The sequence below is a fragment of the Opisthocomus hoazin genome, chromosome 9, assembly GCF_030867145.1.
Source record: "Opisthocomus hoazin isolate bOpiHoa1 chromosome 9, bOpiHoa1.hap1, whole genome shotgun sequence".
NCBI classification, from domain to species: Eukaryota; Metazoa; Chordata; class Aves; order Opisthocomiformes; family Opisthocomidae; genus Opisthocomus; species Opisthocomus hoazin.
In genome coordinates, this window is record NC_134422.1 from 36,267,580 (window position 1) to 36,280,122 (window position 12,543).

At 42.6% G+C, this 12,543-nt stretch overlaps 1 protein-coding gene across 2 annotated transcripts in view; it reads left to right on the forward strand.

Annotated features, from left to right (window-relative positions):
- TRPM8 (transient receptor potential cation channel subfamily M member 8) overlaps window positions 1–12,543 on the forward strand; it is a 51,739-nt gene that overhangs the window by 25,011 nt on the left and 14,185 nt on the right. Inside the window, exons 12-19 of one of the 2 annotated variants that reach the window (XM_009932448.2) lie at window positions 301–591; window positions 1,724–1,819; window positions 2,617–2,746; window positions 5,288–5,433; window positions 6,184–6,296; window positions 6,772–6,988; window positions 10,541–10,632; window positions 11,657–11,798. In XM_009932448.2, coding sequence (XP_009930750.2) covers window positions 301–591; window positions 1,724–1,819; window positions 2,617–2,746; window positions 5,288–5,433; window positions 6,184–6,296; window positions 6,772–6,988; window positions 10,541–10,632; window positions 11,657–11,798 — 1,227 coding nt within the window. Of the gene's footprint in view, window positions 1–300; window positions 592–1,723; window positions 1,820–2,616; window positions 2,747–5,287; window positions 5,434–6,183; window positions 6,297–6,771; window positions 6,989–8,707; window positions 8,807–10,540; window positions 10,633–11,656; window positions 11,799–12,543 lie in introns of those variants that run through there. The other variant, XM_075430729.1, reaches the window with a different exon arrangement.

The window sequence follows — 12,543 nt, forward strand, 5'->3', positions numbered from 1 at the left end:
TCGGTCAGGGGAGCAGTAGGAAAAGAGACATCTTAACAGCAGCCACTGTCTCAGCACCCCAACCTCTGTGATAAGTAGGAGTGTCTATTCCTGCTTGCACTGTCATCACTGATTCCACAGGTTATCTGTCTGTGCCAGAAGTACTCTAGGCCATGCAACAAAGGCAACTGCATACAGAAGAAACTGCTTCTGATAAAAATGTGGCAACATGAAGGAAAATGTGGCTGTTAGCCACGTGTGTCAGGCCCTTAGGTAATGTCTCATGTGCTCCCTGACATTTGATTTTCCATTTCTTCCTAGTCTGCTGACCTGCAGGATGTCATGTTCACAGCTCTAGTAAAAGACAGGCCCAAATTTGTCCGTCTCTTCCTGGAAAATGGCTTGAATCTGAGGAAGTTCCTTACCACAGAGGTCCTTAGAGAACTGTACACCAACAACTTCAGCAGCCTGGTGTTCAAGAACCTGCAGATCGCAAAGAACTCCTATAATGATGCACTCCTCACATTTGTGTGGAAGATGGTTGAAGACTTCCGAAGGGGTCTCAAAAAAGAAGAGAAAAATAGCAAAGATGAGATGGAGATACATCTTTCAGTAAGTGGTGAAAACCTTGATTCCACTGTGCATCCCCTGAAAGGAAAAAAAAAATTTTTGTTTTGTTTCTGGTGTAGCAGGATTTGCTTTGACAGTCTCAACCTTATTTTACATTTAACATACTGTTCTATTTTGCAAATGCATGTAAGGTTCATTTAACTATGAGAAAAATGGGTCAGTTTGAACATTGAGTTAAAATATTTTCTGTTAGAGCAATCAATCCTATAGTTATGCCTGTAATTTATACCAATATAAGATCAGAGTCCAGCACAGAGATGCTAACTGATCATGAGAAATTTGGACTTTTATGTCTTGGTACAGCGTCTTGTATCTTAAACCTTGATTGCTGCGTGGGTGTCAAGCACCTTCTAGACTTTATTTCATTGCCAGGTAGAACCAGACTTCTTATTTATCACAGCATAGTAGGTCCAAACATTAGATCCAGATCTGAGTTTCAAAACTGGAGCTCAGGCATCAGATAGGAAACTTTTTTGAAATCAGTTAGTGACTTCAGAGGTGCAATGCAACACATGGGGCATTCAGGGCAAGCGTGGTTTGAAAATGCTGGTTAGCTTTGAGAGTTTCCACTGAAGCTTGTGGTTCTTAAAACTTTTGTTTTTCAGGAGTCATTTTGTGATGGCTTTGCCATGCTTAGGTGCTAACTACTCTAATGCAAAGAGGTTGGTGGTATAGAAATTCCTTTCTGTTTAAGTTTTTGTGAAGCTTGGGGTCTTGCTTAAACACAAAAGGAATATTGGTATAAGTTAGTGTCCTTTTAGAAGATGTTGATCTGTGTTTTCTAAACACAAAGTCAAGCTGTGAATGAGACTATCTGAACTGCACAGGTTAAAGCAGAATGTGACTTTGACCTAAATGTCCTTTAAATGCCCACTTTAGGAAAAACAGGGAGGCTGATTCTTCCACACAAAATAGGGAAATAAAAGGCTTTAATATAAATATGAACTAAATTGCATTACTGTGTGACAAGTGCCAGATAGTCAAGAGAGGGGATCATTGGGCTGGCTGTATAAGGAAGAAAATACAAAACCAGGAGTGTGGCAGGCTAGGATTTGTTCCGGTTGAAAACAGTTTAGTGGGCTTATATCTGAGTTGTTGCTGCTCTTTCTTTCAGGAAGAGTGCCCTATCACAAGGCATCCATTGCAAGCTCTGTTTATTTGGTCAGTTCTTCAGAACAAGAAAGAGTTGTCTAAAGTCATCTGGGAGCAAGTAAGTTGATTTCTCCTTTATCCTCTTTGCAAACAGCACAGTGGTGTTCCTTGTCTTTGGTTTGTTGGCCTTTGAAGGCTCTTGGTCCATCTTCAAACTCAAAATCACAAGAGGTAATTGCTAGATGACTCTGTAAGTAGGTTTAATAGTACCCATTTTGTGTTTGGGTGTGGATTTCATACTTTCCTTTCCTAATGTCATGTGTGAGTCTGCAGTCCAGCTAGCATTTACCTATAGTTGTATGTTCTCATGTGATGCTGAACTCCCACCTGTTCCACAATATGGATGTGTTCTTACCCAGGTATTTGATTGAAATCCATTTCTAATTTTGATCATAAAGTACATTTAATGATGATTGTATCAAATACATAATTCACAAGCTGTAAATGTGAGGCTAATGCGAGAAAAAGCAGTGGATGCTCCTGCTCACGTTGGCCTTTGTGTCTGAAACAGAGTCCTCCTTCCCTGTACATGTGGATGTTTTTTATGGGATACACCCAGCTGGTCCAGACTGCTGGTGGACAGTGGAAATGCTTGTAGCTCATGACAAAGCAGACCCTCTTTTGTGAATCTTCAGCCACACATGCAAAGCTGATATATAGCTATTAAACACAATAACTTTTCAGACCAGTCACAAAAGTTATCACACCAGATTGCTGCGTGTTTTGTGTAACTGGATCTTCATTTGCCAGTCTTGACTGGGAACTGAGCAACTGCAAAATAAGGTGGTAAGTTTTAATGAATATATCACACTCCCTTTGCAGAGGTCTTTCTAAGACTAAACTCTCTCTCCATAGACCAGAGGTTGCACTTTGGCAGCCCTCGGGGCCAGTAAGCTCCTGAAAAGCATGGCGAAGGTGAAGAATGATATAAATGCTGCTGGTGAGTCTGAAGAACTCGCTAATGAGTATGAGACAAGAGCAGTAGGTGAGTGCCTTCAAGCCCTTGAGAAATCTAATAGAAAGGGTCAGAGATCAGGAAATTGTTTCCTTTCTTGGAACATTACTTTTTTTAATGATCTTTAGGTCTGATGTGTAGCAGTGGTTGCATAGGGGTGTTTTTACTTTGTGCAAAGCAAAACTGTTAACTGCTGGTTTTGTTCACCGGAATACAAGGCAAGGTAATTCATTTAATTTGCCTGAAATGTTGCCCAGAAACCCAGCCTGATTTGTAAAGAAAAGAAATGACATCTCAAAAGGAAGCAGAAAGAAAGCTTTATTTAGAAAACTAGATATCCAACATTAAATGCTTCCATTTAATGTCGAAATGTGTTCTTACTGCTTGGAAATCTCTTCCATACCATCTGTTCTCAGGAGAAACTGTATGTCCTGTCTGAACAGCTTGCCTCCAAAAGTGGGTGTTGTGGGGTTTTTTTTTTGAGTAGAGTATATCTTTTATTGGGAAGAGAAGCTACCTAGCTCTAATGGCAAGGCTGAAAAAGGGTGCCCAGAAACAGGCAGGAGAATGTAAAATAAGGGAAGCTTTCTGTGTGAGTGCTGGTAATATTCAGCTTGAGAAATGCCAGCCTTCAAATTTGCTGCTACTTTTGGGGAGTGAGAATAAATTCCAGGTAACAAGTGGATTGAATTACTGTATTCTGAACTGCAAAATCACATACCTTCTGGATTCTAAGATGACAAGCAATGCTGTTGCTTATTGAGAATGCAGATCTAGCTCAGTTATTTTTTTTCCTTTGTATGACCTTCAGTTTCTCCTGTTGCAAGGACTGTCAATAATTCAGAATTAAGCCCTGCATCTCATGGGCTGGAGTGACCAATAGTTTCGTATTTAGAGGGTTAACGGGTGACAGGAGAGCAGAGGGATGTACTTTTTTGGTTTTTTTAGGACTTCCGTTTCCTGAGCAATAGTGCTGCTGTTTCCTCCATGTCTTGTTGTCCTGAAAATTATTCAGAGAAACATGCAAAGGAAAGCCAGCACAGCTGGCAGATACCAGGGCAGGGATTAATTTGTAGCACACACAACTTAAAATTCACGCTTACCTGTGGTGCACCCTGTGGAGCAGGACCTTGGTTCCATAACTTGGAGGGAAACACATTACTCTGTTGCCTCTGGGCCTTTGTTACAGGCTATAGCGTTGTTCTGTTGCCCGACGCAGAAAACAGTGGATCTCTAACTGCATTGCTGCCTAGCAGTCTGCTGTCATCTCCATAAATCCAATGAGGTGACAGTTAAGGTGTAATGGCACTGCACGCTGAACAGCGAACCCATAGAAATATTGCTGGGAAGGGGTTCAGGAGGCCTCTAGTCTGATCTTCTCATTGAAGTGGTGTTACCACCATGACTAAATCAATTTAGTCGTGGCTTCATTTAGCCATATCTTGAAAATCTCTACAGATGGGTATTGTTTTATTGCTCCTAAAACCAGACCATGTTTGTTCTTTTTCTGGGGCTAACGGAAACTAGACTGACCTGTTGGTCTTCTAGCTTTGTTTTTATTTGTCTTGGTGTCAGAATGACTACAAAGCTATTTCACTATCCACTAAGGAGTGGCACAAGGCCACATTGAAAATATCTTATTTGTTACCAGAAAGTATCTCCTACTTCACAGGGTGAAAACTGTTTAAATAGACTTTCTTCAAGGTATCTACATCCCTCAGGCCTGATTTTTTAGCCAGACACTGAGAAGTGAACAGGTCTCACTGAAGCCTGTCTATCGAGATCTATCTGCATGTTGCAGTGTATGTGGCAATACCAGCCGAAAGTATTGCTGTACATGTGTGTCCTCGCAGTTATGGTAACAGCAGTTTATGAAATGCCTGGGAGAATGTGCTGTTGAAGAGAAGAGCTTCTAGTGAAGGCTGGTGTGTTTCATAGGAGGCTGGATTGCTCTTCGGGACATTGCCTTGTTGCACTCTCACAGGTACACCAACAGAACTACCTTCGAGTGGGAAACGTCCAGAGCTGGAAGGAGAAATAATGTTTTGCTCTACGTGGTTGTTAGTGGCAAAAGTCTGTGGGCAGAATAAGATGCTCACAGCCCTGCTAGAACAACTAAGCCTGCAATTTGTTTCCTAGTGAAAAAGCATCATATTCTGCACTTGTTTAACCCTACTGTGAACTTGGGACAATTGAGACTGACTGTAAGTCATTCAGAAAGCGCTAAATGAATGAAAAAAAATGTAACAAGTGGATGTACTGAGTCATTTGAGTAGAAGTTAATATTTTTCCTCAATTTTTTAGTGCAGAACTCACCTTAATGCTGTCTCTGAGCTGATCTACAGTTTTCAATCCAGAATGAATTCTGTGTGAAAGCTTAATACGTGCAAGTGGGGTTGTAAAGCGACGTACACGTTTTTTCATGCTGAAAATGTGGAAGAGTCCTTGTATCTGCATGCTTTAATATGACAAATATTATGCTTTGGAAGTCACGGAAGACAATTGTACCCAAGCTGGTGGGAAATTGAGGCTGAATTTGGAGCTCAGTGTGAGGCTGCTTGTTTCTTCCAGAGCTGTTCACCGAGTGCTACAGCAGTGATGAAGATCTAGCTGAGGAGCTGCTGACTTATTCCTGTGAAGCCTGGGGAGGGAGCAATTGTCTGGAGCTAGCAGTGGAAGCTAAGGACCAGCAGTTCATTGCACAGCCAGGGGTGCAGGTAATGTCAGTGAAAAGAAGATGCACAGATTTCTGTAACTCTTGTGATCTGGGTAGCTTTAAAAAAAGTGAATATTCTTGCTGTGGAAATGCTGCATCCACGTGAACAGTCTGTGAAAGGCCAATGCTCAGCTGCTGTGCTCGTGAAAGTGAGAGCCTCCGGGCAAGGTTTCCCAGCCTTGTGAACACTGAGCTTTGCACAGCCGGAGTGTAGCTGTGTCCTGCAGCATGCTCGCATCATCAGTGCCTGCAGTGCTGTGAAATGCATCCCAGAGAGCACTGGCTGTGGTTGGTGGGGGACAGGGTGTGTGGCTCCCCTTCTTGAGATAGGAGGTGACTGATTTGCCCACAAATGTGAAGTCAGGAGGGGAAGACTTGATTTGAGCTGTAAATCGTAATGAGCCGGATGGTAAAGACTGCCTGAAGTGACTTCTCCCTTGGCACAGCTCCGGTGTATGCACAGTGTGGATGTACTGCCCGGTGTAAAGTGCCTTGTAGATCAGGTCAAGTTCTGCTCAGACCCATTTTGAACTCCTCGTCATGTAGACTGGAGGGAGGCTGGACTAATGAACCAGCACACAGTAACTGATGCAGAAATCTTTTTGTATTGTTGAAACAGGAATCACAGTGATTTTTATTGAAATCTCCAAGTTTTGGTTTTTTTTTTACTGAATCAAATGTCCTCTGATAACATTGCTAGGTTATTTTGTTGCTGTTAGAACAAACGAGGATATTTTCTTCTTCCCTGCAGAATTTCCTTTCCAAGCAGTGGTATGGACAGATATCAAGGGATACTAAGAACTGGAAGATTATACTGTGTCTGTTCTTTTTCCCTTTAATAGGGTGTGGTTTCATCTCCTTCAGGTAATCAGCTGGCTTTTCATTAGTAGAAGTAGAGCAAGTCAATTAATTCTAGAATCATAAGGCATTTCAGGCTGGAAGGGACTTCAGGAGATCATCCAGTCCAACCCCCTGCTGTAAGTGGGGTCAGATAGAGCAGGTTGCCCAGGACTCTGTCCGGTTGGGTTTTGAGCATCTCTAGGGATGGAGACTCCACAGCCATGCTGAGGAACCTGTTCCAGTGATCAATCACTCTCAGATAAAGATATTTAATGGCTGAATGGGCTTTTGACAGATCGTGTCCTCACTCTGATCTGAAGCTAAGATGTGCCAATTTACTTACACTCCTGAAGTCAGTAGATGCAGAATGGCATTACCTTTAAAGTAATGTCCTGTGATAGACTTTGCACCTTTCTCATTTTCACTTTGATGAAGAGCACAAATGTTTCCAGGCATAAAAACTATGCTTTGAGACCTTTTCCTTCTTTTAATTCCTCAGGAAAAAACCTGTGGAGAAGAGTAAGAAACTCTTCTTGTATTATGTATCTTTCTTCACCTCCCCCTTCGTGGTCTTCTCCTGGAATGTCATCTTCTACATCGCTTTCCTGTTGCTCTTCGCCTACGTGTTGCTTATGGATTTCCAGAAGGAACCTACTGTCCTGGAGATAATCCTTTATGTGCTGGTCTTCATTCTACTTTGTGATGAAGTGAGACAAGTAGGCAGCGCTTGCAAACCAAAAATGCTTAGTGCTAGATTAAAAGCCTTGTGGTTTTTCTCCTCCTAGTAGCGTAAGGCAGTGCAGGCTGCTTCTAAGTTACAGGGAAACCAGTTCTTGGGACAGATGTTCTGGTGACTCAAGGCACAATGAATATTCCCCCCGCCCCAATGTTTAATTCCTGCTTGTGCCACAGTAGCTGCAGCGTGCATGCACCAAGAGGAGTGTGTATTGGCTTTGAGGCTGTGTTGATAAGCTGATGCCAACGGAGATATTTCTCAGGAATGCTTGGCTTGGATTGCCAAAGCAGTTGAGAATAGGAAGTTACATTTAACACATTTATCTGGGTGCATACCTCTAGACATAGTGATTCTTGCCTATCTTCTCTACATCCCATCCCTTTTTTTCTTTTTTTGTCCAATGAGCAACATATCATTATGAATTTCTGTTTATCTTTTAATCATAAATGCAGTTTTTGCTAGATTCGCATAGTCCCAAGGACCAGATTTGGACAGCCTGCATTGCTTGTGCTGGTGTAGTGTGGGAGCAATGTGTGGGACTGCCTTTATAGCCAGCTGCATAGTCAATATTCTTCTCAGTTCATTTGTAAAGAGACATATGAAATCTACTGGTTTTCAGGCAAGCTGGTCTCTACCGGTCAGCGTTCAGAATAGTGGGAAGTTGCTGGGGAAGCCGGGAGAGAAATGGGTGTGTGGTTTCAGTGCAGTGCTGCTTGCTAATTGTCCTGTAAGGTATCAGTCTCCACGTGAGTATTTGTGGGTGATCTGCTGGATCAGACCACCCTGCAATAACATTTTCTTACGTGAGCTCAAATGACCTGGGTGAGTGTTGAGATGTTACTGTACTTAACTTGTTGTGTGGTCTTTTTCCTTTTTAATAGTCAAGGTGGTACCCTGTTTAAGGCAACTTTACTTGCTAAGGAAAATGGGGGAAAAGTAAAGAGACTGCTGCATTGAAAACACTAATGGAGTGTTTGTTTCTGCTGATTTAGGTTCTCGTGTCTCTGGACCTGTCCTTGCACTTCCCGTGTGTACCCAGCAAAAGTCCTGGGGAAAGCCCTAGGGATAGAAATCTCTTTTCCCACCAATGTCACTATTTCTCAGTACCCTGAGCAGGTAGAACAGCTTCACATTCCAGTAATAGCGTTAACAGCTGGTGGCCAGACTGTACCGATTAGATTGTGGGAGTGGAAGCAGCTAAAATGGAAACTCTGTTGAAGATTTAAAGTTGTCTTAAGCCAGTGTCTTGGCTTCAAATCTATTTTGCTAAGAAGCAGAATGCAGAACAGCATCCCAGTCCTGTAAGCTTCTCAGGAAGCTTTCTTGCTGGCTTCCTATGAGATAGACTGTGTGTGCCACTGTCTAACTCTGCATCAAAATAATATATGTGTCCTTAATAATTTAAAAAAAAAAAAAAGGCATGTCTCAGATTATGTTTTCACATCAAAGGAAAAGTAAGAGTAACGTTGCCTGGGGTCCCACTGTAGTTGCTGCAGTCACTTAGCTCATTTTGGGGAAAAATCAACCCTCTGATTAGAGTGGTGTGTCTGTGGAAGTGACAGCAAATAGACATTGCTCAAAATTTAAAGCAGATTGTTTCACCATTCAGGAGAACTGAACTGTATCTGAACTGTAAGCCACTGGCTCAGCCCTGTTTTCACTTCTGGTGATCCTAGGGATTTTTAACTAGCCGGAGCTACTTTCTCATATCCCGTTTAGAGCTGTCATGGCAATAGTGAAATCGGAGATGCCTTTTTCCTGCTATCTTCTTAGCCACATGGACATAGCCTCCAGCCAGGTGAGTGCGTAGACCTGTGGGGTGTGCAGGAAAGCCCCATTTTCTCAAATGGAGAAGGAATCTGGACAGAAGCTCCATGTACGTTGAGTCTTAGCAGTGCGAACTGCTTGATGCTTGAAGGACTGAACTGCACTGCAGTCTCAGTTGTTCTGACTTGTTTACACAAATATGCCTCTGTTTTCGCTGTTTCTGTGTTAGATCAAAACCTGTTTCCTTTCCTCCATCCGTAATTGTGCCCTTACTAGAAGAGGCATCAGGCTTTAACCTGCTGCATTTAATACAGCTGTAGTGCAGGGCTATGCTTGTTGCTTTGTGAAAGACATTTGGACCATATGCATCTAGCTGTTCACATAAAGCACCACTTCACTGCCATGTATAGTGAGGCAACTCAACTTGTGTTTGATTTAGGGAGGTACTAGACAGAGACAACTTAATGTCAGGGGTGCCAGACATGCTGTCCCCACTCAATGCTTAACCTTTGGTAGCTTAAGTAGTGACAAAGGTGTGTGCTGCCACAGCATCTGGTAGTATCTTGAGCCTGACACCCTTGTAGCTGCCACAACCACAACTGTCCATCTTTAGCAATGCATCCCAAGAAAATGCAACAATTGTGCAACTGGAAGAGCAAAGTGAGACTTTCTACTTGTAGCTTCTTTTACATTCAGAAGAAAACTTCCCTTGACCTTTGTTTCCTCTAGAAGTACTGAGCACAATTGCCTTTCTCGGATATGCCAGTTATAGAGAGATTCATTGATTAGTACTCTACTAAGCTTTGATTATTTTAATGAAAAATGAAAAAGAATTATGATCAGGGACTCAGTCTATTTCTTCAGGCCTGGTGGAGGTTTCTCCTGGTTAAACTACTTGTCCTAATGAGTCACCTCCAGATTGGATCCGGAAGTTAGTTCTTGCACAAACTTTGGATCCAGGGTGTGCAGTACCAGTCAGTCTGAGAATGGGCAGAGATTCTCCCTAGGCTTGCAATTCAGGAATAGAACCAGGTAATTAAAAGAATAAATTAAATCTGCATCTTTGATGAGAAGCATGTGCATATAGCCAGGGACAGATTACTGAATGAGCTCTGTGAAGAAAGAGAAGTCAGAATACTTCAACTGCCCTGAAACAGTGATGCTCCTGCCCTCCTGCAGTGTTTCATCTGCCCATAGTGGGTCAAGCCAAGACTCCTTTGACCCGTCTGGCAGCAGTTCTGCTGGAGCATACAGTGATCTACCCTGACATTCCCTGGCAGCTTGTGAGCACTAAGTACCTCAATCTCTGCTCTTTGTCAGGGGTGCTCCCTCCTCTCCCCTTGCACAAGCACCTGTGTGATCAGGTTATGTTCTCTGAGCGCAGTAACCCACACTGTGGTGCAATGTTTGTGTAACCAATGTGCTTAACTGGTCCCAGTGCGAGAGCATTAGGCTAGAACATCTGGACTGCAGGAGAAAATGTGTTGAGGAACTTTAAATGTAGACCCATAGTCCTGTTCAAAGTTAGTGGCAAAAAACACATTGCCAGTAATCTCTGGTATTGCTGGATATATTAAGAACGCTCTTTTTGGGGAAATTAAAGCAATCTGAACTGTTGTACCTATTATGTGTGACATAAATCGATTGGGCAAGAAAACATTCCTTACTATTGCAGTGGGTGGAGTATTTACCCATTAGGACATCAGTGGGGAGAGATGAGGGGAAGATGGTGTGGTGGTTACTTTCTGCTCTTTTTCCTTTCCAGTGGTACATGAATGGCAGTAAGTACTTCTCAGATCTGTGGAATGTTATGGATACGCTAGCAATTTTCTACTTCATAGCAGGGATTGTGTTCAGGTGAGTAGTATCCGTTCTTGTGGCCATGTTATGGCTTTGCTTCCTTTCTAGGTTTTGACTACAACCTGTAACGAGCTTTTGGGAAACAATGTATTTGTGAAACTCCTTGCTCTTTATGAAGGCCCTGAATACTGCCAAGTCTTGACTCTAAATCTGTATAAGCAAATAAAGAAATAAAATAAAGTGATTAGGGAATATCTGCACCCAATATTTTCTCTGTTTTGTTTAGCAGAAGTTGAGCTTATCTCTGGAGTCAAAGGTGGCTTTCCTAAACTCAGATCTTTCTGGGCCAGCAGGACAGCCCTTCTTAATGCTTAGGTTGGCGCAAGTGTGTTTAGAAGATGTTTGAAATGGTCTTACGTTTCATGACAATGCCTTCAAGACTGGCTATAATGGAGCAAATCAGACAAAGTTGCAGGGTAGGGTGGGTAATATCTCAGTCTGAAGTTCTTTGGGATTTTCACTGGCTGCTGTCATTGACTATTTAGTATAGTAATCTGGACTCTTTGAGCTTTTAGTGTGTTGTATTTAAAGGGACTGTAATTGTAGGTACAGTAGTCTAACAGAATGTCATTAGCTCATAGAAGCTGTTTTACATGAATGGGTGAGTTAGCAACCATGACAAAGAAATGATGGAAACACACTTTACAGTGTAGTTGTTCAGTCAACTGTAACTTGCTTCTTGTTGCCTCAGTGCAGCAGAGCAGTCATTGCACTGATATTTTTGGAGGGCTGTGGGAATAGCTAAAGGTACAAAATTTCCTTGCCATTAATAGCTTTGGAGGGGAAGAGGAAACACAGAAATGATGTAGCTAAGATAAGAAGGGTGTAAACATGGTGTGCATTAACCAGTTCTACCACCTGTCAACAGGTGGGAATGGGTGGGAGAGGGCATGGGGCCCTGGACAGCTGTGCTCTCTTTCCCAGTTACTCAATTTCCATTCCCTGTTTCTGTGTGTTTTTGTCTGACTTCTGCACGCTTTACCCAACGCTTGTCTTCATTTTCTTTTACTGTCTCCATCAGGCTTCACTCATCTGATGAAAGCTCTTGGTATGCTGGGAGAGTCATTTTCTGTTTGGACTACATAGTTTTTACTCTGAGGCTGATCCATATTTTCACAGTTAGCAGGAATCTAGGACCCAAAATTATTATGCTGCAGAGGATGGTAAGATTCTGGCAGCTATTCAAGAGAGTCTAAATAAATGATGTGACACTTTTTCACTTTTCATGGGGGAAAAAATTTCCACTGTTCTGATGATGGCAGCAAGTTCTGTCATCCTCTTAAATCTGCTAAACAGGATTAATTAAGATTTCAATAAGACCTAATTAAGAGCAGGGCCTTTTTACCTCCCTCTGCGTAGGGAGAGAATAAAGACCAGGCTGAAGAACAGTAGAGGAAATTTGTTTCCTGGTAGCTTTTGTCTTGCATGTCTCATGTGTTTCAGTGGTATGTTCCATCACTCTTGTTGCTCACATGAACATTCCCCAAACAAGACAATGATGATAAATGGTATAGAAGGAGGATTTCTGTCTTCCACTGCATCCATCACACGCGTAACTGGAGGAGTAGGTGGTGAGGCCGGGCTCATGGTATGGCCGGGCTAATTCTGTCCTTTGTAGCTGGAGGGGATGTTTGCTAGCAGACGGGAAAGGTAATAGGAAGAGAGCAGGGTTTCATATAATACAGATGTGGCTTACTGTAGGCGTGGAAGTGAGGAGCACTGGAGAGCTGGAGTATGTCTGCTTGAATCTGTGCATGTCACCTGGAGGTGATCTTCCCTCCAGTGATATCTCTGCACGTCCACACACACTCCAAAGAAGAGATCTGAAGTGCACTCAACACAGGGAGTGTTTGAGGAATGGCACTCAAGCGGCATGTGAAGTGAGTATTGCTGGATGTCCTTAGGAGA